Raw genomic sequence first — 26,485 nt, 5'->3', positions numbered from 1 at the left:
CTGGCAATACCATCGGTGTCGTCTGCTGTTGGCAGTCTGCCTATGTTCCCTGGAATCCCTGCAACACTAAAAATGGTAGTTGAGGGAGGCAACACATCATATTTTGGAATAAACTTCCGTGCCGCTTCTCTGGCAAAATCGTCCAGAGACAAGTTAGCTGCGAAGCATGCGGTAGTCGCTGCGTCGGGACGACGGCGACCTTGTTCCATTGCCTGGAAAGTTCGCCAGAGAAATGCATTTGATGAATTGGTATTAAACTGCTCGCACCAAGTATACCACTGCCGTCGTGCTAGATCCCGTTCATACTTGCGAGCCTTAGCTGTAATAGGGTTCACCCTTGTACGTGCCTGAGATGATGTAAGGTCTCGTGAAGCTGCCAGCTCGGCTTGTCGACAGTTCAAACGTGAATTTCAACCCTTTGAACGCCGTTTCAAACAAATTGATAACCAAGCTGGGGTTGATAGTACCACCGGGAAAACACAGCAAAAAATCCCTCCGAGGGTTTCGAGCTGGTGCTTGAACGCCCTATTTTCTTTTGCCATGTACAGAATTGGCGCAACACGGGAGCCGATGCTGATCTCAGTGCCATGCTTCAAATTCGACAGAGATCCCACTGAAGCAAGAACACATGCTTCCGTTAAGTTGACGATTTTTTGCGGTGTTTTCCAGGTGATTCAAGCAGAACTATTAACCCCAGCTTGGTAATTATTTTAATTGAAACGGCGTTCAAGGGATTCAAGTTCACGTTTGAACTGGCGGAATTATCGGTCATTAGGTTCTTGGACCTCGAAATTTATGAGGGCGTAAGGCCCACGTAGTGGCTGTACAAAACTAAAGGAGAGAAGGGGGATTTTAAGGTATGATTCCGGACACTCAAAGTAATTAAACGGTACATCGCCCACACATGTATGATTTGGAGCATCAGGAAGTCATGTGTACATAAGTTAGAGCATGGACTCAGCCAAGTTGCGAGGTTGAAGGACAGTGGGTACTCTGATATCCTCCTGGCCTCGATTTCGGACGACAAAATCCAGTACATTGGCTACAAATAAAAACAAGAAAAAAGACCATGAGGGATCCAAGAAGATCATGCGTCTGGTTGTCATCCCTTACGAGTATCGCTATGTCTCTGTGGTGTTCACGGCACCCTGTGCGCGAAAGTAAACATCATTTGGTACGACTCCCAAACCACGTTGCACCATCAACTTTCAGATAGAACCCGTCGAATGTGATATCGGCGTGGTTTGTTCCATTCCCCTCTCATGCGGAATGAAGTATGTTGGTCAAGCAAAAGGCTAAGTGAGCACGCCAAAATTTCCATCACGCATCCAGGGAAGCTGGCGACGCATCGTCAGCACTGCAAATTCGAGACTTAGTCTGAAAGAACCGCAATAATCTCGCATTCTAACAACAACACCGAAAGAGAAATTGCCGAAGCGTTTGAAATCATATCCGCCGATGCCGATATGTGTATCAGCTATGTATCGCTGTCGTTGTCTGAGAAAGAAGTTGACCTGCTTAGGCTGTCGCGATGAGTGTGTACAGCAGTATGAATTTGATGCCTATGATGATTGATTTCTACAGGTTCCCTCGTTTCTTATGTTGCACTGATGACATTTACGTTTCTATGTATAAATGAACTTCCGTTTCTTTCATTACAAACCAGTTGTAGGTCCTCGCTCTGTATTTATGTGTTTCTTATCGTTCTAGGTGTTAGCGCGGTAAAACACTATGAATCACCAACTAGGCCTAATATTCGCCATTTTAAAAGAAAACAAGTTATCAGAAAATGAGGCGACGCCTTGAAAAGTCCGGTTAGGTGGGCGTACCCAGAGGACCCGGCGGCACATGACCGGCGCCGCTTTATGTGGAAACGGAACGCTTAGATGCAACCCAGTGTATATAGGATAAGCTATCTACCTTTGAGGTGAAGTGGTAGCGCACATGGCTACGCCGCCTCGCGGGTGGTCAGACCCTTGCTCGCTTGGCCGTAAAACGAATTGAGTGTCCGCTCTTTACGTAAGCATGTTTCTGTATGGTAAAACGTCTGCCGCACGAAAAAAAGAAGAGACACATGACAGGATGAAAGCTGCATTCGTCCTGTAGTGTGTGTTTTTTCGTGTCCTCGGTTTGTTTTTTGTGTGTGTGCTGGGAACACCTTGAAGATGGATTAATACCACGGGGATCGAACATCGATGTTGTTACACAGTCTGAAAAATGCTGTTTAATGACGGAAAGCGGAGCTTCACGTAATGTCTGTTTTGTACAGGCGGAAAAAGCATGCTAAAAAACAGTAGAATGAAAAGAGACATACATGCATCATACACATTTTTTTATCTGCGAAAAAAAATATAAAAAGCTGTGAACTGAGAGAAGAGTAATAAACCGAAAACGTTGTGTAACACATAATTTCGGTCGATATGCAGAATTTTTTTCTACGTTGTAAAGAGAAAAAAAAACTGGAATCACAGAAAATTTTAAATCAGAAAACATAGCAGAACTAAAAAATTTAGTCATGATAGCTGCCAGAAAATATCTCTTAGTTTTTAGCAAACATATTTTGTAGTGTACGTCGGCATCTTTGCCTTATGGCCGTTGAAAGTTAAAAATGATTGTTCTTAATTCAGACACACATTAAATACAGTTGATTTCAGATATTGTTCATTCCCTTTCAACGCCTGACGCTAAAGTACGTTCAAGTTCTTGAGTAACTTACACAAAATTACAACGGTGCCGTAGCTCGGCAAATAATGAAGAAACGTCTCCGCAAACAATTGTGCTATAACTGACCCTCAAAATTCAAAGGGGGCGACACTTCTCAGGGAGGAAGAATAGAGCCCCCTGCTGGGAAACGCCGAAGGAATGTGCGAGTGGACCGCGTTCAGGCGTACTTCAGAATGCGAACCCGGCAGAAACAGCTGCACACAGACAGTGGGCCTTAGAAGCTCGACACGCGCTGACCCGAACAGATCGGTTGGCACATAAAATAAAGCGCAAAATGAAGGGGCTGGGTAGTATGAACAGGAAGAATCATTTTGAGTAAAACAAGATACACAAACTTTGTTTTGCTTGCCCAGCGAACACGTAACATTGTACGCACGCCCTATTGTAGTCCTTTAGCAGACGTTAAACTACCCATGCGCGAGATCGGATCGGAAATGAAGTGGCTAATAACCGAGTCGACTATATTTATTAAGAACCGCAACGCAGAGTCAAGCGGGCATAAAATAACCAAGATTAAATTGCAATAGCATAAGGCCCAATTTAAGTCGATACAATTCCTATATTACTTAATTTATTTATTTATTTACCATCACTGCCAGATGCAATAAAACAGGGAGGGACCAAAATATACAGTGATGGACAAGAAATGCAGTTAAACTTATAAAACAAACCAAGTATCTCCTAATCATAAATGTTAACTCAATATTACTTAATCATACAATGCATCAAGACTTTATAAAAATAAAGTTTGGCTAATCATACAATGTTAGCTAAACAGTTTTGAAAGTTGGTTATCATTGTTAGAGACCATTTCAGCAGGAAGGTGGTTCCATTCACGAGTTGCGCGCGGTATATAACACTGAAAAAAAAAAAAGTTTTACTGTTACAATGATGCAGAACAACTTTGTGAATGTGATCAATAAGATATGAGCGATAGAGTGGTTCAGAATCAGTTCGGTATGCAGTATGGAATGGTGGAACAATTAGTGAAATTTTCAGCGACACGCTAACGAGGATAATTCAAGGCTATGCTGGCTGTTCGGTTGTAAGTGGAAAGGATTTTGAACAAGTGAAAGGGTGACATGGCCAGGATCCAATACTTATGATGCGTATTCAAGTTTCGGGCCTATAAGAGACCTAAAGGTAGCAGTTTAAGGGAATATGGATCACTGCAAAAGTTGGGACATGGTAGCCTAGCATTAGATTAAAGTTATTAATTATATAATTGATGTGGCTACTCCAGGACAATTTATTTGTAATATAAAGAGGTACTTGTGAAAACAACCAGATTACAAAGCCGCGTTGTAGTAAGTCGAGACTCGATGAAATGCGTGCATGACTTTCCATTTGATTGCATTAAGTTTCATGGGATTACACCAGTTTGCAATAGCTGTTAAATCATTCTGTAGGACTGTAGCGAGTCGATAGCGTTCTTCAGTTCGAGGAGAAAACACAGTCGTTTCCAAAAAGATTGTTATTAAATGACAGTGGAGGGAAGGTCATTATTGTAGGTAAGTAAAACCAAAGTGGCAAAAGAACAGGCCCTTATGGTACACCAGAACGCAGATTAATTCTGAATTAACTCACATGAATTATGAAAAGAGGATCAAGCGCTCAGTAGCAGTGCCAGAGTATTGAGACTCTGAAAAATGGTTAAATAGAAATATTCAAGCTGGCGACAAACTGTCTCTTCAAAACCTTGTTCCCCTGATTAAAAAGGAAATTGCGGGCTATTTATCGTCGATGGCAACATACCAATTACCTTCGTTGCACGTTTATTTCGCTTTCAGCACGGTTTTCAAGGCCAAGCAGGCTTCAGACGAAGATCGGCGGAATCGGTGACTCGTTGAGCACTCAAGAATGTTGGGGCCGCATAATGCAGTGGAAGTAAACGAGAACTTGCAATTAAATACTCAGGATATTGGGCTGATGTATTGGCGTGGTGGTCTAATGCCAGCGGATCATAAAAGGTTCAAGAAGACGAAATCTTACATTGGGGGTTATAACGCACTAAAAAGGCGGGAAATGCTGATTTTGATCACGGCAAGGGAGGTAGTGGCGGCCGCACAATATCGTCAAGGGGCCTTCGTTAAGGTTTCCTGCTCCAAAGGTACATGATACGATTTGCACAAGTGTACAATATAACGTTGTCCAGTTCTGAACCCAGCCGTAAGAGCGTGAGCAGCAGGAGAAATAAGGGCAGCCATGAGGTCATTAAAGATTGCTTTCTGAAGATTATCAGCCATGTTATCTGAAATGACACGCTCGCTTGACGGAAACCAAGTGTTAAACAGCCGGTGATTACTACACCTTAGCTAATTCACTGCCACTACATATTGCGCCAAGGAAGAAAAGAGTAGACAAAAGAAAGCTGGGCTAATCTGCCCTTTCGTTACCGTGAGCTGAAGCAGGAATATTTGCTGACGACACGAAAAGGAGTCATTCAGGAGTTGGAATGCTCAGATTTTGTAAGGAGGATGTCATCGAATCCACATTACAGCCTGAGCAATACTGAATGCGACTCAGTGAGAGCCACAAAAAGTAAGTAATTGATGTACTTAGATGCAGAAAAGATCACACAGCTTCATCATTGTGCTGATCATTATCAATAATAGTCTCATCATCATCATCAGCCTGATGACTACACCCACTGCAGGGCGAAGGCCTCTCCCATATTTCTCCAATTAACCCGGTTCTGTGCTAGCTGCATCCACTTGACCCCTGCGAACTTCTTAACCTCATCCGCCCACCTAACTTTCTGCCGCACCCTGCTACGCTTTCCTTCCCTTGGAATCCAGTTTGTTACCCTAAGCGACCATCGGTTATCCTCTCTTCGCACTACATGTCCTGCCCATGCCCATTTCTTCTTAATTTTCACTAGAATGTCAGTAACTGGAGCTATTTATCTGACCCACTCTGCACGCTTCCTATCTCTTAATGTTACCCCTACCATTTTTCGTTCCATAGCCCTCTGAGTTGTCCTCAACTTAAGTAGAACCCTCTTGGTTAGCCTCCACGTTTCAACCCCATAGGGGAGTACAGGTAAGATGCAACTGCTGTATACTTTCCTCTTGAGCGATACCGGCAAGCTGCGAGTCATAATCTGCGAGTGCTTGCCAAGTGCGCTCCATCCCAATTTTATTCTTCTTGTTATTTCCTTTTCATGGTCCGGATCTGCGGTTACTACCTGTCCTAAGTAAACATATTCGCCTACTACTTCCAGTGCTTTGCTACATAACATAAACTGCTGTTCCTTCACGAGGATGTTGAACATTACCTTAATCTTCTGCATATTGATTTTTAAGCCTACCTTTCTACTTTTCCTGTCTAGGTCATCAATCATTATTTGCAGTTCATCCCCCGAGTTACTTAACAAGGCAATGTCATCAGCAAATCGCAGATTACTGAGGTATTCTCCATCTACCCTTATCCCTAACTGCTCCCATTCCAAGTCTCTCAATACTTCCTCTAAGCAAGCTGTGAATAGTATTGGGGAGATCATGTCTCCTTGCCTAACAGCTTTCTTTATGGGAATTTGGTTACTTTCTTTATGCAGAACTAAGGTTGCTGTGCAGCCACTATATATATCTTCCAGCACTTTCACGCACGGCTCCTCTACCCCCTTATTTCGCAATGCCTGGATCACCACCGAGGTTTCAACTGAGTGAAATGCTTTTTCGTAATCAATGAATCCTATGTATAAGGGCTGGTTATATTCCAACCATTTTTCTATTACCTGCTTGATGGTATGGATATGATCGATAGTAGAGTACCGTTTCCGAAAACCTGCTTGATCCTTTGCTTGATTGCAGTCTAAGGTTGTCGGGCTTCTATTAGCCTATGATAGTATTCACTCTTTAATAATATCAAGAGACTGCTTCACTGCAGAATTTATCATGTCTTTCTTTTTAATAAAGGCCATTGTTCGCAGGGATCAGCATCAGCGCGCGCATTTTCTAGCCTTAAATAAAAAATTTGATGAGTCAAGCCAGGCCAGAGCAAAGAGTGGTCACTGCAAGAATTTTCGTACGACTCAACAATGCTTGTTTCGAAAAACAAGGTGTACAACATGGACAAAACTAATCATCTCTTTCTCATAGCCAAATCTCAAAGTGGTATGCATTCATTTCGAAAAAGAAATAGCGGAAGTAATCGGGACAGTACTGGTGGCGGACCCACGCCTAATGGCGGGATAAAATTCTTTACCGAAGGTTAATCACCTGTAACGTAGTACATTTTATTTCGGCGTACACATGCGTGCTAGTCAAAAGAGACGAATGATGGAAACAAAATGATAGGCAGCACAACACCCCTCAAAACTTTTCGAGGTACGGCGCCCGTTTTCAGAGATCTGTTTTGAGGAGAGGGAAGCCGTGCTGGGCAGGCAGCTTGCGCGGCGGCCCCTCGCCGATCCGGGTCAGGGAGGAAGGAGAGGGCTCACGTGGGCTCCTCCTCGCAGCGCGAATATTAAAAAGCGACGCCGCCGCCAGCGGGGCGCCACAACAAGGCGAGAATGACTTGGAACGCTGCTGTCCCCTGGCTCCTGGCGGTCGCGGCAATTACGGCCTCGGCACAGCTGACCAGGCCCCGGGTGGAGGACGGTGGGTGGCAGCCCGTCCTCGGCAGGCCCACGGGCAAGGCGAAGAAGGGCCGCGTGGCCGAATCCCGCCAGGACATTCCGGCCTTTTACGTCTGGCTTCCCACAGAGTTACTGGATCACATCCACCCGAATGGGCCAAACTTTGCGCAGATACAGCCTCCAGCTGGTTTCCAGCGTAGCCGTCCAAACTATCTACCTGCGACCGACGACGCTTTAGACGTGGCGACGCGCACACTTCAAGCACCGAGGTCTGCAGCCTACGGGCCCCTTCAGTCTGAGGAGGATTCCAACGAGAGTGCGGGCAAGAGGCCCTATGGGTCACTCGTCCAACTGAGTGGCAGCAAGGGACGCGATCAAGATGTGCCGGCGAAGAGGCCCTACGCAGAGATGTCCGTATGCAGCCCTGTCAGCTCAGCCGCTGCGGCGGTCACGAGCTTGGGCAACCGATCACTGCGCCAAGTGGCCGTCAGCCTCGGCGCTGGCCGCTTCTTGGACCACCTGGGAATCACCGAAATCGAACTCCTGAGCCTCACCGGACATGATGGTAGGTGCCTTCTCAATTGCTTATATGAGAGCCCGCCATTGGAGAACTGTAGGTCGTACTAGATGTTTCTAAGGTCCTTGAGTCGGAGAATGAATGGCTGAGTAGGACGGTGCGTGAGCCTCCCTGTTTCCCTTGAAAGCGCTTTTCGGTCTAGGAGAAAGCGAGCAAGCCTCTCTGACCAAGTGACTTGTACGCTGCCTCAGGACACTTTCTGCCACTTGCAGTCACCTGGAAATCGTGATCGCCTCTCTGTTCCTCGGGTTTGTAGACGTAGCAAAACCTCGAGGTAAATACGCTTTTTTATCATAGAAACTTGTTGAAATGCAGAATTCACAGCACCAGCAAGTTCGGGAGGCGTGCCCTATAAACCATGTAAAATACTTGAAACTGTGCGTTGAAATGAGAACTTGCATTAGCAGTTGACGACGCATCAATAAAACGCTGAGAAAAGCCACGTCTTACTTTTTGCGGCCGTTGAGGAGGGAAATCCGTATATAAATAAAAGCCTGTCGCTATAGACAGAATTTGTTACTGCACCACGTAAGACAGGAAAACGGTGGAACAGGTTCTGTTAACACGCTCCAACTAGACGTATCAATTACGAATGATGCTTTGAGGTTCATGGGCGTCCCAAATGTGGTTAAATTTGGAGGACTAGTGCAGGAGACAAATTAATTCCTTTTAATCGTCACTGAAATAGTTGTGTTCATTTAATTTCGACCGTCTCTATGCTGTGCCGACATCTTGGAATTTATGTCTGTGGCCACGATGCGTTTCGCGGCTGTCCAAAATTCAAGCTTTGCAGCCACAACTAGTAGGAAGAATATCATACAAGATGACAGTTACATGAGAAAAAATATTTTGGATCATGGCAAGCTAGCGCCACCGTCCAGAGGAGAAGCTATACTTGCCCGCAGTATGGTTACCCTCTATGTTTGCTGCTTGCCTCCCAACACAGCCGCCTCTGACCGCCACTGTGCACGCAGGCACCTACACGCTATTCCTGCCGGTGGACGACAGTGTGGAGCTGGTGTCGCCCCAGCTCTTGGACTCTTGGCGCTCGGATCGCAACTCACGTCAAGCGGTGCTGCTCAACCATGTGGTGCCGTCTCGCGTGGCGCTGGAAGAAATGATGCGCGGAGGAAGCTTCCCTACCCGGGCTGGTGGTCGCCTCAGCGTGCGCCGCAACGCCAACGGCGTGAGTGGTTTCTGTTTAAGCCTGAGCGGCTCATTTTTCTGTCTTTAAGAGTGCACGCGCCACCGAGCGAGAGTTGTTGCCGCCTTGCAATGCCCAATTGCGCTTCAAGGCAGGGAAAACAACTCACGTCGGATGTTTGACTGCCCACATGATCGTCAAGGTGCGAGCGCATTGCTAGAAAATCTCTAGAAAATATAATCTCATAAGCGGTTTTGTGCCGCTTATGTTATCGCTGAAATAATAAACAAATATTGCATGGACGGCAGGAGTCAGGCGTTTTCGCGTTTAGCCAGAGGGCAGAATCGATATAACTTACCGGAGACGCAGAATGTTTCTACAGGAAGAACGATCAGTGGCCAGAGAGTTACGCGCGAATACCGTGACCCTGCCAGTGAGTGAAGAATCGAGCTTGTGTGTGTACCTAAGTCAATTGTGTAACTAAATTAGACTGCTTTAACAGCGCAAGATACAGCAGCGTTGGATTCTGCGTACCTCTATCGTCGTGAATGCCGTACTTGCCAACAACTGCTGAATCTCATCGAGGAGCCGGCACTCCGTGATGGCCTACTTTCTCCGCCGGGGCTATTCTCGTCGGCCTTCTTCGATTGGCGGCTAACCTAGCGGAACCTCCGCACGGAGACCAATAAAACTGACACCGCGGGGGCAGAGGGCAGGGCGTTCGCTGACCCTGTCGCTGCTGCCGTGCGAGCGTGCCAGAAAGAGTACCCGTGCTTTGCGAATACGCGTGAAGTTCCTGCCCAAAGCAGCAGGATTGATGGCATGTGAACAGTAGACCTCGTGGTGACTGCGCCCTTCGGCCAATACATGCTTGCCGCCCGTAACAGCGCATGAATTGGCTTCCTAGTTTCTGCTATATGAGTTTTCATGAATGGCCTCAAATGCCCTTTCCGGATAAACAAATATTCTGCAGTACTCTTGAGCTCCGACTTCAGAAATGATGCGACAGCCCTAAACGGTCCCTTCAGCAGCCTGAAGTCCCGTTTCTATATCACCGCGATGAGACGAACGCCGTTTTTTTTTTTATTTTTTTAGCAGCAGATGCAAAACCGTCTATTTAACCAAGTCGCTCAAACATGTCTTCAAGTTTTGTAAACAGGTCATGTACATAGAAAGTTAAGCCACTGAATCAAAGAAAAGAGGAGTTTCATTCACGAGTTGCTCAAGAGTTTCTCACGAAGTTTCATTCTCATGCAATTACCCCCAATTAGTTTATGTTTTTACATCTCAAAATAAGTCACGTTGCTGCATTACAATGACAATTTAAATATTGCGTGTGACATCACGACCATCTCGATATGCCAGCACCAAACTTTCCGCTGAAGGGGACCTCTAATGCACTCGCTTTAAAGCGTCTGACTACACTGGGTGCGTACAGCTTTGGAACTCTGTAGTGAATACTATACTCAGTGATCTTGAGTTTATAAGGTGCAGTCCCAGATTAGCACATGACGCTGTGATGATTAACCGAACACGAAGCTTACTAAGCGCTGAAAAAAATCGCGAAAGCTACTACTGCTACCTCTCTTTTGCGGAAGACGTTTTTTAGAACTGCTATTTGCTTTAATACTGCCGATTCTGTTGTCGAAAGTGGCGGGCACAATGCGAACGCAGGTGGTCACTGTGAACGGCCAGCGCATAATTGCGGCCAATGGCAGCGGTCCTCAGGGCGGCATCTTGCACGTCCTCAGCGGGCCGCTGTCGCCCACCGCAGACCGAGATGTGCTCACTACGCTTTCGGACTGCGCAAAGTACGACGGCTTCCTGACGCTCGCCACTGGCACTGGCGTTGCCGAGCTCCTGAGACGTGAGTGACTTTTACATCTGAAGCCGTTTGGGGGGTCGCGATTACGTGGCGCACGAAAGAATTAAAAAAACAAGCCTCCCTGGAATCTTCTGACCGGTAGTCAGAGACGTTATCCAAACACGAGACCGTCTCCACTTAAGCGTGGGCCTCAGTCTGTCCGTCGGTGCCCGCTGCAACTTTGATTCATGCAGCAACATCGCCCAGCTTTCGGCAAGGCTTCTAAAGATGTTAAGTAAAAGCTGTGGTTACTGCTGGGCTCGAGAACGCGGGATTTAATCCCAGCGGCCGCTTTTCGATGGAGGCAGGAAGCTAGGCTACCGTGTGTGGTGTGATGTCAGGTTAACAAACCCCAGGTGGTCGAAATTTTACTCCACTTCGGTGCCTGTCATAGCCCGAGTAGCTTTGGGATGTTAAACCACATAAACCAAACCAAACCAAATCTGGACTGTAAACAAAGATGTTTACGCAAGCTCCAGTTGAGGTCAAGCCTAAATGTTTTTCTTCCAGGGGGACAGCGCACGTTGTTTCTGCCCAGCAACGATGCCCTGTCCAAGGTCCCTCCCGAGGAACTCAAGGTGTACCAGAAGAACATCACTGCGCTCAAAGGTGCGTGCACACCAGATGGTAATGATAGCCTGCTCAACTCGAAAGTATTGATTCTTTATAATGGTGGGCGCATGACCGCAAGTCAGTCCCTCAGGTGAAATCCGCTCAGCTGATCTGCTGACGCAGTGCGCCACTATTTATGTGCGCTGTTCACCGTGGCCAGCACACATTGCTTCACTGCGTGCCGTACAGCGCCGTGGTACACACATTAAGCTGCCTAAGCGGGTACCTTTCATGCACGCTTCATGTTCTACTACAGAGAAAACGCAAGATATGTGCGCGCGCATATGGAACCCCATTCACAAAGAGAAAGTCATAAGAACGCTTCAAAGTGGCGTAGGCAGTGCGACAGCATTCCATACTTTTGGTGCCTTAACATTGAGTCTTCTGTAATTGTTTCAAAGGACCTTTACAGGACCTCTGAGCATCATTTCACGATCTAAATGCTCATGAAAATTCTACCCAAGGTGTCGAGATGTGGCGGTATACGGAGTCGGACGCAATGAAAATAGAGAGTTTTAGAATAGGGGGACCCTATCGGTTAGGGGGATAGGGTAATAGCGGGGCGCGAGTGCGCATGCGCAGAACCCAAGCGGGCCTTGGGTTTTTGGGTCAGCGGACGACGGTCACCCTATCTCGGCGAAATAGCGTGGAGCCTATAGCCGGATAGGGTCGGAGAAAATGGCGGCGTCCGGCCAAGCGGCGGCCGCTCGCCTCGGCACACATTCATCGTTACCGCTCCATGGTGTCACGCGTTCAAGGCAAACGAAAGGCCAACGAAGCTTGTGATATGTCTCATGATGTCCGCACCACCAAATTTAAGCGATAAAACGCCCCATATTTTCTGATTGCTTCCGGATTTACCGAGCTGCTAGGCTTAGCGAGTTCGCCTCGTTTGGTTGCCATGGGGACCAGGCGTCGGAAAGCGCGGAAGGTTCAAATGGTTTCCCTGCTCAGCCTGGATTGGTTAAGATTGGCCGATTTCGTCTTGTCTGAAGAAAAGAGTTTATATAACTGGTATTTTTAAGATAGCTTTGTACAATGACAGCAGTTTCTGTTTAATAAAATAGCGTTGTTGGCTTTTATATATTTATTTGCTTTTCACGGTTTACCGTCTGTGCGCTGCAATCGACAAACGCAAGCTCCGCTCCGCTGCGTCGGGAAAACGCACTATAACCCTATTCTAAAACTCGCCGGTCGGCTCGAACATTGCCCGCGGCACGCTATTTTCTTGGGGGCTCCAATCCTTGGGTTCCCCTATTCTAAAACTCCCTAATATGTCGTAACGTATAGCTGTCACTTCTGATCTGATGACGTTACTTTCCTCCAGAGAACGACAAATTTTATGCGTAAATTGACATACTTTTCCCCCGTACATTTCGCAATGATATCGCATCAACAATATGAATGACTTTAAATATTTACCAGTTTACCACGTCACACATTTTCATGATCACATAACTGCAGTTTTATTCTTAGGAGAAATATTTTCATCATCTTCATTATCATCCGGACTATACCTACTGCAGGGCGAAGGCCTCTCCCATTTTTGTCCAATTAACCCGGTCCGGCGGCTTAGCTGCATCCACTTGACCCCTGCGAATTTCTGAATCTCATCCACCCACCTAATTTTCTGCCGCCCCCCGCTACGCGTACCTTCCCTTCGAATCCAATTGGTTATACTTAGAGGTCATCGGTTAACCTCTCTTCTAACTAGAAATCGAACCTATGTCCATTTTTTCTTCTTAATTTCGACTAGAATATCAGTAACTGGAGCTATTTATCCGGCCCACTCTGCACGCTTCCTATCTCTTAACGTTACGCCTACCATTTTTCGTTCCATGGCACTCTGCGTTGTCCTCAACTTGAGTAGGACCCTTTTCGTTAACCTCCATGTTTCAGCCTCATAGGTCAGTACCGGTAGGATAGAACTGTTCTACACTTTCCTGTTGAGTGATACCGGTAACTGCTAGTCATAATGTTTGAGTGCCTTCCAAATGCGCTCCATCCCAATCATATTCTCCTAGTTATTTCCCTTTTAGTGGTCCTGATCTGCGATCACTAGCTGTCCTAAGTAGACGTATTTGTCTACCACTTCCAGCACTTCGCTACCTATTTTAAACTTTGTTTCATTCCCAGTCTGTTCAGCACTGCCTTAGTCTTCTGGATATTAATCTGTAGGCCTACCTTGCTGCTTCACTTGTCTAGATCATTGTTCATTAGTTGCAACTGGTCCTTTGAGTTACATAAGAATGCAATGTCATCAGCGAATCCGATATTACCGAGATAATCTCCATCGACTCTAATGCATAACTGCTCCGCCTAAATATTGATTTATGCTCAATTAACGGTTTTCCTTGTCATTCGAAGCTGCTCTCGGCACGAAACCTGCTCTGCAGCGTCCTTTAGTAAAGCATTCCATCGCGTGAGAGAAGAAAAAAAAAGTTACAGCTCTTCTTCAGCACAGCGTAGACCTCGAGGAAGTCGCTTCTCGTTTTTTTTTTTGTTGTTTTTCTTGGCAATTCGGGAGAAATTTCAAGTATATAACCGGCACCACAAACGGGAAGGCACGCGTCGAAAACAGTTTGAAAAGTGGTGTTTCGGGTCGTAGACTGTATGCTACGAAAGCATATTAATTAGTATGGTCATTTGCTAGCCCTATTCATAACAAGGAGACTCGTGTTACAAGTTAGAATAATTATGCCAGGGGCGCCTTCTAATTGTGCTGGTTATCATAAGGTACCTTTTTGATGGGATGGGTGTAAGCTTTCTGTGCGAGGAAAAATTAAAGTTTGTCCGGTGCTCGTAGCGAGTAGCCAAAATTGTCACAGGAAAACAATGGGCTGAGCTTTTGAAAACAACTTTGAGGCAGCTGTAGAATATGAAGAATTTGTTTTATGGACATATTGATAAAAATGTTGTAGGCTTTCAATGCGTAGTGAAATTTTGCTTCTGAAGTTTGTCCGTCGCTCACAACGAATAAGTCACGCTGCCACAAAAGTAAAAACGGGGGGCACTTTTGGAAATAATGGCAAGAACTAGAAGGAAGATATGTGGATTGTTATCGTAAAATTAAACAATATGTAAAAACGTTGCCAACAATCTTCAAAGTTTCTGGGTATGAGATAAAGTCTAGTCATCTGAAAAGCTTTTATTCTGATGGATCTTGGAAGAGCTGTGCAGCAAGTCATACCGTCAGTTGAGGCTCGTAATGCGGAGACAACCACAGGCCACACCCTACAGCGAGTGCAAAAAAGATGGTTTGGTTTTGTGTGGTTTAACGTCCCAAAGCGACTCAGGTTATGAGAGACGCTGTAGTGGAGGACTCCGGAAATTTCGATCACCTGGGGTTCTTTAACGCGCACTGATATCGCACTGCAGACAGGCGCCTTGCTTTTCGTCTCCATCGAAAAGCAGCCGCCGCGTCGGGGATTTGATCTCGCATCCTTAGGCACAGCAGTCTACGCCCTAACCACTTGACAACCACGGCTTTTTTTTTTTTCTTCTTTATTTCCTGACCGAGGACGTACAGAAAAAAGACACATGTGACATCAGTAACATGACAAAATAAAAGATCAAGCATTGACTTAAAGCTTCAGCCTTCCTTAGCTGAAGTTGTCGGATTAAAAATCCCTCATATGTGACAACCCTTCAAAACTAACTAACCATTCTGGCTCTAGTTTTAAAGCTTTCTGTTCGTCCACATATGCCCGTATGCTCTCTCTAAAGAGCTGTCTCGCTGAACGTGCATCGACGTCACCGTGCTCTACAGCCATTCTGCTTTTCCATATGCTGTGGAGAGCCAATAGCATCAAAAGATCCAACGGTGTATCATTGTTCGCTTCTACTGGCAAGAATCGGATACCATGTGGGCTTATGGGTAGTTCTTTTTTAAGCGTCCTCTGGAGCACGTCCCATAAAAATACGGCATCTTAGCATTCGAGAAACACGTGTTCAATCGCCTCCTCTTTCCTGCATATTATGCAGTGGACACCCCAGGGTACAAAAAGCCCTTTCTGTTGCTTCCATTTCTTTACCTCCAATGTTCCAGTGTGCAGCTTAAAAAGAACGTTTTCACCCCTGCCGGCACCATCATCCTCTTCCCTCTTTTAAGAACATTTTTGCCCCCTGTGGACGAGTACACAGCTCTGTACAACGGTTCTGGAAGCACCACATCGCACAAGTCTTTATACAGTTTTTTCCGGTTTACACTCCACAAATAGTCTAAAGTAAACCGCACCATCTAGAACCTGTACGCCAAGACCACTTCCCTTAGATACCCGTGGACACCTCCTGACATGCGGTCAGAAGAAACGACAATTCCCGGGAGAGCTTGACCCAGGCGTAACTGACAGACCGTACGAAGAAATGTATTTTTCACATTCCTCAAAAACATGAAACGATTGACTAACTGGCGCAGAAACAGATGTGCCAAACCAAGCCCGCCGTTCTTCACCCGGCGGAAGAGATTTGTCCGACTTGTCCGTTCCCACGAAGACCCCCACACAAAGACGGCAAAGATACGATGCATCTTTTGGACATAGCTCTTGAACAATATAACACTTGAAGCACATACCAAACTTTTGTCACTAAAAACAAATTACAAATCGTGGCCTTAGCAAACACCGACCACTGCCATCCATTCCATTTGTCCACTCTATCTTTCAATTTACCGACTTGGCTTTCCCAGTATGGATCACTGTCCCGACACGATTCAAGAGGGGCACCAAGGTAGCTGACAGGGTTGGTAACAAATTTCATGTTAGCAAAAACGCCTGGGGTCGCTGGCCAGTCACCGTGCCAGAAGCCCAGGCACTTGCCCCAGTTAACAGCACTGCCGCTTACAGCGCACAAATCTTTTACAGTTTTCACAACTTCTACGATGCTTTCGTAGTCTACACAAAACATCGCGACATCATCGGCATAAGCCAAAAGCTTCACTTCTGCTTGATGCAGCTTGAAGCCCCGCATTTTCTCATGTTTGATAATGCTTAAACATAAAGGTTCAAGATAGATACAAAAGAGAAGAGGTGAAAGGGGGCAACCTTGACGAACTGAGCGTTGGACAGCAATACTGTCGGGTTGACAAAATGGAGAAGCCAAGGCTTGTCGTCCTCGTCCTTTTAGCGCTCTCAGTCATTCCAGTACGTGTGTGACTCGAAGGGAATAGAAGCCAGTAGAACTCCGTATGAAAACAAGTTAGTTAAACGTCTTAACTAATTTCTCGACCTAATTGTCAATGAATACTGCCTTACTTGTGGTAAATTTTCGCGCGGCCCGCACAAATTGTGGCAGAGCGCTGAACTTGGATTCAGGTGGTTCTTGGGGCCATTTGCAATGGCTGGGGTGCTGAGCAGTGAGTACCTCCAAATGGCGCGGTTGACCGTGTTGGATTTTCGGTGCTGTTGCTTCTTAAGGTAACAGCCAGTCGTAAAATGGCAGCCCCATACCTCAATAGCTTCCTTCAGGATAGCTTTCTGTGCGGCTGGGAATAAGCTCTTTCGTCTCATTTCAAGAAGGCTCTGCTTTGCTAGCCCGATTGTTGCTTTGTAATGTACACCAGGTGTTCATGGAGAAACTGCGCACTTAACCCGACCTGTTGCTGCCTCTATCGTTGCAGAGTTTCTCACGTACCACATCGTCGACGGCATCTACTACAGCCACGACTTGCGTGATGGCCAGTACCTTAAGTCGATGCACAATGACCTCCCCATCCGAGTTGGCATCAACGTGGACGGCTGCAATCGTACGTATTCACACTCATGCGAATATGACGGATGACGTGATGCATGTCTAGAGTGCAATGCAAGCTCGGCTGTTCCCATTCTCTGTTAGCAGCCGCTGTGTAGTGCTTCCTCCTCGCATGATTGACGTTGTCTGTTCAGTGCACTATTCCCTGCGTATCTGGAAGTTCAAGATAAAGGGGTACTTGCCCTGGCGCAGGACGACTGTACGAGGCCAACAACTCGCCACTGTACCGAGCTGACATTCCGGCGTCTAACGGCGTGATCCACGTGGTTGACTGGATCCTGTTGCCTGGAGACCACAAGTGGTGCACCGGCGTCACCCTGCCCTAGCCGGCCGCAGCTGCTGCTGCTGCATTGGCGCACAAGGCGGAGCCCATAGGTCCTACACGCGCGGGCGCTGGACACCCAAAGCAATGGCGCGTGTCGCCAAGCACTATTCGGGGCGCTGAGCGCTCAATGACCCGATTTGAAGAAAGCGCAGGTAGCATTCGGTGATCTCACGGCTTCTCGTCTGGGACGGGCCTCCTGAGTGCAACCTTTGCGCTAAGAAATTGGCTCATTACACGACGGCCTGTACTATCCCGTAGTTCGGAGCCTCATGCCAACCATCCGATGGCCGCCAACGGCAGCAGCAACAATGGCGGCGCAGACCTAGTCGAACTTGCTGGCACGATTCGACGCCTTCATAAAAAATGGAAAACCAGTTTTCCAGGGGACGTCATAACTCCTTGGCATATTACCATTTCCCTTTGTTCTTAACTGACACAGAATGCGTACAGCCGTTGGTTACTGTCCTCGTTACCTTCCTGAGTGTTGACGGCTTTCTTATTTATAGGTGCATAATGCTCAGTGCCCTTCCATATGCAATAAACGCTGCTCTCGTGGCATGCACTGTTCAGGTGTGTGCCCTTATGCCTGCAAAGGGCGCTCAGCCACATAGTCACCTAGCGCATCCAAACAGAGGATTTAACAAGGACTGCATGAAGCAACTTACTCGACGAGAGCCTGAACGACACAAGAACAGTTCATCGAGGTTGTCAAACTACCTTAACGATAGCACAAAGGTTACCTATCGCAGCGCAGCAGTAAAATAATACCCGAAACAACCTTCCTATACCAATAAAAGCACAAATCGACAGCACTGCGAACGCTGCCTTATACCTGAGACACACAGCCAAGATGTCACTGCGCGTTGAAAGGAAAATGAAGCGCAGACATGGTGTTCTTGAAGATAAGTGCCACAGAAGCATGAATAAGCTGCACATCAAATGAGCTTACCTTTGATAGAATTACCTGACTTCCGCCAAATATTCAGGAAGCCAGCCGAGGCTATCATGAAGAGAAATGTCAAACAGCATGCGCACGCAGAACTAGCACAGAGGCAGGGGGACTAAATTACACACAAAAAGCGCTTACCATGAATGAAGTCACCTCACTGCCACCCAAACCTGGGGGTCCTTTTGAAGAGCATATGCGATTAGAACAACCAGTGAAACAAGAATAAAACGTTAACATTTTGCTGGGTCACCTGGCTGCCGAATATATAAACAGAAGAAAAATTATAACGCGAACAATGACAACCATGGAAACAGATGACGCGGGACAGACGCTATCTTGCGTTGCCGCAACGCTTGCGTCGTTTCTTTGCGCGGTGTTTTTATGCACCATAATTTTCCGGTCTTAAACATGTTACATAATGTAGCCCAAATGAACGTTTTCTTAAATTAGCTAGAACAACCTGCCAAATAGTCCACACAGTAGTATAGCAGGATTGCCGCACTATTCCTGCAGCTGCTTAATGACTAAGGCAGAACTCAAAGTGGTCACGCAAACTTAAGCAAGCAGGCATACAAAAGGTAGAACGACAAGTAAGATATATTTAAAAAAAGGCCACAATAATACAGTTTGCTTCAGCAGGTACTGTAGCTGCACATTAGTGATATTGCATATTTTGCGAACGAGCTAGGTGGTTTATTATAGGAAGCTTGCACGAAGCGATGCATGCTGTGCAGTTCGCCATGTCGTCGTCCTTGGCAGCAAGCGGCGAAGCGCGGGAGGATATTTTTGCAGGTCCTGGGTACGCACTCACGTGACACGTCTTAACTTCATAACTCCTGTGTGTCATGCCTTTTTTTCATGTTAATAGGTGAGAGGGAAAGGGGAGGCTGCAATTTGTCGAGTACAATTCGCGGGAAGGATGAAAGGAGGCGCTGGCAGGCTGACCATCCGAGCGCCTTCAAACGAATGACGGCTTCGAGCTATCCTCGGAGCGGGTAGAAGGTCTAGTCGTCCTACTAGCAAAGCATACAGCAGAATGTACGCAGCACGCACGCTTTTATATTTTTTTCCCTAGCCATGCGGAAAGCGTGAAAGGAGGGGCGGATAGGCTAGCCAACGAAGACGATATGGTTTCAAACGAATGATGGCTTGGAGCTGCCCGCGGTAAAGCACACCGCACGCTTGATTTGTTTCTTTTTTCTAGCAAGCAAGTATGGCTGCGTGGTCTCAGTTGCAGTGGAAGGAGCACTAAAAATTTGATGCTTCGTGCGCAGCACGTTAGAGCCCTGGGCTCAATTGGCTCCTTCAGTAACTTAAGTTACGCCCGCTATGGGAAACAACTATAGTGACGGAAAATTGCCCATCCATAAGCTAAGCCACGTCTTGCATAATTTCAGAAGTTAACTCCAAACGTCGACGTTTACGCGCCGCTTATAAGACACTCTCAGTCTTCACAGTTATTTATTTTCTCCCACTACAAAACTGCATGTGCGTGGGCGCACGCGTGTGCAAATGACTCATACGCCGGTACTCAATATATGTGCGGCCCCACATAGAGTCAGTACTCTTGCAGTACAATGAGGAAAGCAAACGCACAATCCCTGCTGTGCGCTGCGAAGACATCCGACTCCGAGTCCTGGGTCACAACACATGCCATCCACCTCACCAAACCATCTAAAAAAAAACACCGAAAGCAAAAAATTGTGAACGCACAGAATCGGCGCTCACTCTACCTTCTCGGGCATCGCGGCTTTTGACTACAGTTCATTATATTTTGACTTAGCCCAGCGCGCCCCTCTCAAGGTATGTCATCACCTTTTTCAACAATTGTTTTTAATTTTGACTATAAATTTTCATTTCACATTGACCTTATAAACCACCGTATTATATGATATTCAAAAGGAAAAAATAGTGAAAAAATCCCGGGCTGGCATTTCTTATTGAAAAAACATTGCCCAAACAGAGCTGTTACTCGAGCATTCATAACTAGCGAATGAGAGCAGGAATTGTACACTTTTGGGCACAGAGTCAGCCAACGAATGAGACTGTGCAACTAACCAGGATATTTGTGATCCAATAAACCCAACATAAGACGGTTGTGATTACTGATCTCGAGCCGGGCATCCTGAAGAGTGAAGTTGAATGGGCCTTAGCCAGCCTTGCTAAGAACAAAGCTAGCAGAATTGATGGCATTCCAGCTGAGTTGCTTCAAAACCTCAACCATGACGCTGTTAACATTCTGCATACATTATGTCAGAAGATTTGGACAACCCTGCAGTGGCCACAGGATTGGAGGAGGTCAGTTTACATCCCCATTCCAAAGAAAGGCAGTGCCAAAGATTGTTCCAACTACCGCACGATCGCGCTTATTTCGCATGCCAGCAAGGTGATGTTGAAAATCCTCCAAGGTAGACTGCAGCAGTATGTGGATCAGGAGCTTTCGGACGTGCAAGCTGGGTTTCGCAAGGGCAGAGGAACTAGAGACCAAATTGCCAACCTTCGCTGGATCATGGAAAAAGCAAGAGAGTTCCAGAAACCCATCTACTTCTGTTTTATTGATTATGCAAAAGCGTTTGACTGCGTAGATCACAGCAGACTGTGGCAAGCTCTCCAAGAGATTGGAGTTCCAATTCACCTCATCTGTCTCCTCAGGAACCTGTATGAAGGGCAAGAGGCCACAGGCAGAACTGGGCATGGTCTTACTGATTGGTTTCCGATTGAGAAAGGAGTGAGGCAAGGCTGCATACTGTCGCCCTGCCTATTTAACCTATATGCAGAGTGTATCATAAGGAAGGCCGGTCTGGACGAGTCTTCAGCTGGAGTGAAGATTGCTGGAAAACGTATCAACAACCTCAGATATGCGGATGATACCACTTTATTGGCAGAAAGTGAAATGGAACTCAAGAGACTTCTGATGCGCGTACAAAAAGAGAGTGAGAAGTTTGGGCTTAAACTGAACATTAAAAAGACAAAGATCATGGCGTCTTGCCCTATCAAGTCATGGAGCATCAATGGACAAGAAGTGGAAGCTGTGACAGATTTTCTCTTCTTGGGCTCCAAGATTACCTCGGAAGGAGACTGCAGCCATGAAATTAGGAGACGCCTGCTTCTGGGAAAGAGAGCAATGGTTAGCCTTGACCGCCTAGTAAAGAGCAGAGACATTAGTCTGCCAACCAAGATCCGTATAACTCGTGCTATGGTCTTTTCAGTTGTGATGTATGGATGCGAGAGTTGGACTGTGAAAAAGGCTGACCGCCGAAGAATTGACGCGTTTGAATTGTGGTGCTGGCGGAGACTCTTCAGAGTTCCATGGACTGCCAGAAGATCAAATCAGTCGATATTGTCGACCATGAACCCTGACCGCTCATTGGAGGGTCAAATTCTAAAGTTAAAGCTCAGCTACTTTGGTCATCTGATGAGAAGAGAGGAGTCGCTGGAGAAATATTTGATGTTGGGAAATGTTGAGGGTCGCCGGAGAAGGGGTAGGCAGCGAACGCGATGGTTAGATGGCATCCTCGAGGCACTGCAGATGAAGTTATGTGATGTTAGGAAGACAGTGAGAGACCGGAAAGCGTGGCGTGACATGGTCCATAGGGCCACGAAGAGTCGGACACGACTAAACGACTGAACTGAACTGATTGAAAATTAAATTAAAGCAAAAATACCAAAGAAAACACAAAAATGTGTCATTTTTGTCTGCATTTTCTGACACAAAACATGATTACAACAAAACTTAACTTTCGATTTCGTTTATCCTAGTTCACTACACAGGCCAGTAAAAAGAAAAGAACGTGCAAGGTGAAAACTATTTATTCATTTCGAAGTTATAACTGCTTGCGCAACAAGAAAGTGCAAGAAATCATGTTTTGAGACATCCGACGTGGCAGCCATCAGGTGTAGTTGACTCGCAGAGAGTGGTCAAGAAGACTGCTAAGGAGAGCAGGGGGCAAGGCAGATAATTTTGCGAGTAGATGCCGCCAACAGCCAGTAGCACGCAAGCGCACTAACGCTGTACTGGAGAAACTGCAGGCTGAGGAAGTCTTTAGGATTGATGCAGTGGGAGCGCTCACCAGAGAAAAAGCCAAGCCACTCGTCCATTTCCCGCAGTAGCATCCGACATGGCATCCAGCAGGTGTAGTTGCCTCGCAGAGAGCGGTCGAGAAGACTGCTAAAGGGAGCAGGGGACAAGGCAGATACGTTTGCGAGTAGAAGCCGCCATCACCCAGTAGCACGCAAGCGCACTACCACCGTACTGGGGAGACTGCAGGCTGGGCAAGACTAGAAATTATGCGAATGGGAGCGCGCACTAGAAAACCAAACCACGCACTCGTCTAATTCCCGCATTAGCATCCGTCGTGGCCCCCAGCAGGTGTTGCTGATTCGCAGAGCGCGGCCGAGAAGACTGATAAGGAGAGCAGAGGGCAAGGCAGATACATTTGCGAGTAGTAGCCGCCAACAGCCTGTAGCACGCAAGCGCACTATCGCTGTTTTGGAGAAACTGCAGGCTGGGCAAGACTAGAAATTATGCGAATGGGAGTGCGCACCAGAAAGCCAAACCACGCACTCGTCCAATCCCCGCAGTAGTATCCGTCATGGCACCCAGTAGGTGTTGTTGCCTCGCAGAGAGCGGTCGAGAAGACTGCTAAGGAGAGCAGGGGGCAAGGCAGATAATTTTGCGAGAAGATGCCGCCAACAGTCAGTAGCCCGCAAGCGCACTAACGCTGTACTGGAGAAACTGCTGGCTGAGGAAGTCTTTAGGATTGATGCAGTGGGAGCGCTCACCAGACAAAAAGCCAAGCCACTCGTCCATTTCCCGCAGTAGCATCCGACATGGCAGCCAGAAGGTGTAGTTGCCTCGCAGAGAGCGGTCGAGAAGACTGCTAAGGGGAGCAGGGGACAAGGCAGATACGTTTGCGAGTAGAAGCCGCCAACAGCAAGTAGCACGAAAGACCACTACCGCTGCATGGGAGTAATTGCTGGCTTGGCAAGACTATAGAAATGATGGGAATGGAAGCGCTCACCAGAAAGGAAGCCAAATCACGTCCTCGTCCAATTCTCACAGTAGCAACCGTCGTGGCACCCAGCAGGTGTTGCCTCACAAGGAGCGGTCGAGAAGACTTCTAAGGGAACAGGGGGAAAAGCAGGTACTTTTGCGAGTAATAGCCGACAACATCAGTAGCACGCAAGCGCAATACCACTGTAGTGGAGAAACTGCAGACTGGGCAAGACTTTAGAAATTAGGCGAATGGGAGCGCTCACAAGGCAGAAAACCAAGCCACGTGCTTGTCCAATTCCCGCAGTAGCATTCGTCGTGGCACCCAGCGGGTGTTGTTGCCTCGCAGAGAGTTGTCGAGAAGACTGCTAAGGAGAGCAGGGGGCAAGGCAGATACTTTAGCGAGTAGTAGCCGCCAACAGCCAGTAGCACGCAAGCGCACTACCGCTGTTCTAGAGAAACTGCAGGCTGGGAAAGAGTTTAGAAAAGATGCAGTGGGAACGCTCACCAGACAAAAAGCCAAGCCACGCATCCGATTCCCGCAGTAGCATGCGACATAGCACCCAGCAGGTGTGGTTGCCTCGCTGAAGGCGGTCGGGAAGACTGCTAAGAGAGCGGGGGGCAGGGCAGATACTTTGCGAGTAGTAGCCGCCAACAGCCAGTAGTACGAGTAATTACTCCCTTAATTGAAATCTACTACACCTTGGGGGTTTCCACTAAATATTTGACCAAAACCATTCACAATTCGATTTATAGATCAAATCGTTCGCGCCTACCATCTGATCTGCTAACCGTCCTCGTTAGCTCAGTCGGTACAGCGACTGCCCCGGAAAGGCGGTGGCGCCAGGTTCGACCCCCTGATCAGAACGAATGTTTTTTTAACTGCGACGTTGCTGAGAATGCTCTTTAGCGCTTTCCTATGTAGCCGTATGGCTGCGCTTGGGTGGATGTCAATGAGTAATTACTCCCTTAATTGAAATCTACTACACCTTGGGGGTTTCCACTAAATATTTGACCAAAACCATTCACAATTCGATTTATAGATCAAATCGTTCGCGCCTACCATCTGATCTGCTAACCGTCCTCGTTAGCTCAGTCGGTACAGCGACTGCCCCGGAAAGGCGGTGGCGCCAGGTTCGACCCCCTGATCAGAACGAATGTTTTTTTAACTGCGACGTTGCTGAGAATGCTCTTTAGCGCTTTCCTTTGTAGCCGTATGGCTGCGCTTGGGTTGATATCAATGAGTAATTACTCCCTTAATTGAAATCTACTACACCTTGGGGGTTTCCACTAAATATTTGACCAAAACCATTCACAATTCGATTTATAGATCAAATCGTTCGCGCCTACCATCTGATCTGCTAACCGTCCTCGTTAGCTCAGTCGGTACAGCGACTGCCCCGGAAAGGCGGTGGCGCCAGGTTCGACCCCCTGATCAGAACGAATGTTTTTTTAACTGCGACGTTGCTGAGAATGCTCTTTAGCGCTTTCCTATGTAGCCGTATGGCTGCGCTTGGGTGGATGTCAATGAGTAATTACTCCCTTAATTGAAATCTACTACACCTTGGGGGTTTCCACTAAATATTTGACCAAAACCATTCACAATTCGATTTATAGATCAAATCGTTCGCGCCTACCATCTGATCTGCTAACCGTCCTCGTTAGCTCAGTCGGTACAGCGACTGCCCCGGAAAGGCGGTGGCGCCAGGTTCGACCCCCTGATCAGAACGAATGTTTTTTTAACTGCGACGTTGCTGAGAATGCTCTTTAGCGCTTTCCTTTGTAGCCGTATGGCTGCGCTTGGGTGGATGTCAATGAGTAATTACCTCGTTATGAGAAATCTACTCCACCTTGGGGGTTTCCCAAAAATATTTGATCAACACCATTCCCACTTCGATTTATAGATCGAATAGTTCGCGCCCTACCATTTGTTCTGATAACCGTCCTGGTTGGCTTAGTCTTATGGAAAATAAACTCGAGGCTTACAGAAGACGAACTATTTATAAAAAAAGTTAAGGAAAGCATTGATATTTTTAATGAGAGCGAAACAGGCTGTATTGAATCCTGGGAACGATTTAAACAGGAGGTTAAATTGAATGTAATTGAGCGCTCTTCCATTATTAAGTATGAGGAAAAGAAAGAAGAAAAGTAATTGAAGAGCTCTTAAAATATTTAGGGCGTGAAGAAGAACGAAGGCCGGGTATGTTCATGCATGATATAAAAGGCATCAAAGTTAGGCTAGAAGCTTTGGATGCCCAGAAGTACAGAGGCGCTGCGATAAGAGCGCGCACGGAAAAATGGCTCGGTGGCGAGACGCCAATAAAACGCGCCCTCGCTGATGAAAAGCGATATGCGCGCGCGAACGAGATAACGGTTATTGAATACAAGGGGCAGAGGCATGATGAGCAAGACGGAATTACGAGCGCCTTCGTGGAACATTACCGTGGGCTGTTTTCGAGCAAAGCACCAAGTGAAGAAGGGTTTAGAGATAACTTTTTGCCTCTGATGCCAATATTAGGCAAAGGAGTTACTGAAGAGTTAGAGAACGAAATAAGTGTGGAGGAAATAGAAAAGGCCATTGATGAATTGAATGTCGGAAAGTCCCCGGGTCCAGATGGTTTGAGTGCGGCCTTTTACAAGAGCCTTAAAAGTGAGTTATCTATCGTGCTCTATAGGCTTTTCAAGGAGTGCTTTGATGTGGGTTATCTGCCACCGTCGTTTAGCAACGCGCATACGGTCTTGGTTCCCAAGAGTGATGAGCCAGCCAAGCTTTTAAAAGTTACAAGCTATAGACCGATCACGTTAACAAATGTTGATTATAAAAATCTGATGAAGGTGTTAGCTAAGAGATTGCAATATATTATAAAAGATATTGTTGGACCTCATCAAACATGTGGAATAAAGACCAGAAGCATATTTAATAATATTCATGTAGCGCGTAGTGTGTTCGAGTGCTGCGATGCTCTAAAC

At 46.8% G+C, this 26,485-nt stretch overlaps 1 protein-coding gene across 1 annotated transcript; it reads left to right on the top strand.

Moving 5' to 3' along the window:
• The first annotated feature begins 7,237 nt into the window (after positions 1-7,237).
• LOC146206892 (periostin-like) lies at positions 7,238-17,574 on the top strand. Its single transcript, XM_084575870.1, has 6 exons — positions 7,238-7,868; positions 8,855-9,066; positions 10,699-10,891; positions 11,399-11,497; positions 17,118-17,243; positions 17,441-17,574. Exons 1-6 carry the CDS (start codon positions 7,238-7,240, stop codon positions 17,572-17,574), a joined length of 1,395 nt encoding a protein of 464 aa, XP_084431996.1.
• Positions 17,575-26,485: the final 8,911 nt, after the last annotated feature.

Source organism: Amblyomma maculatum, chromosome 1, assembly GCF_055883805.1.
Source record: "Amblyomma maculatum isolate TAMU_Amacu chromosome 1, ASM5588380v1, whole genome shotgun sequence".
NCBI lineage: Eukaryota > Metazoa > Arthropoda > Arachnida > Ixodida > Ixodidae > Amblyomma > Amblyomma maculatum.
This window is presented reverse-complemented; position numbering and strand designations above follow the sequence as displayed.

Coding starts and splice junctions, on each gene's coding strand:
- LOC146206892 (XM_084575870.1), top strand. CDS start 7,238: ATGACTTGGAACGCTGCTGTCCCCTGGCTCCTGGCGGTCGCGGCAATT. Junction 7,869..8,854: donor GAGCCTCACCGGACATGATG/GTAGGTGCCTTC, acceptor CTGTGCACGCAG/GCACCTACACGCTATTCCTG. Junction 17,244..17,440: donor CAACGTGGACGGCTGCAATC/GTACGTATTCAC, acceptor GCCCTGGCGCAG/GACGACTGTACGAGGCCAAC.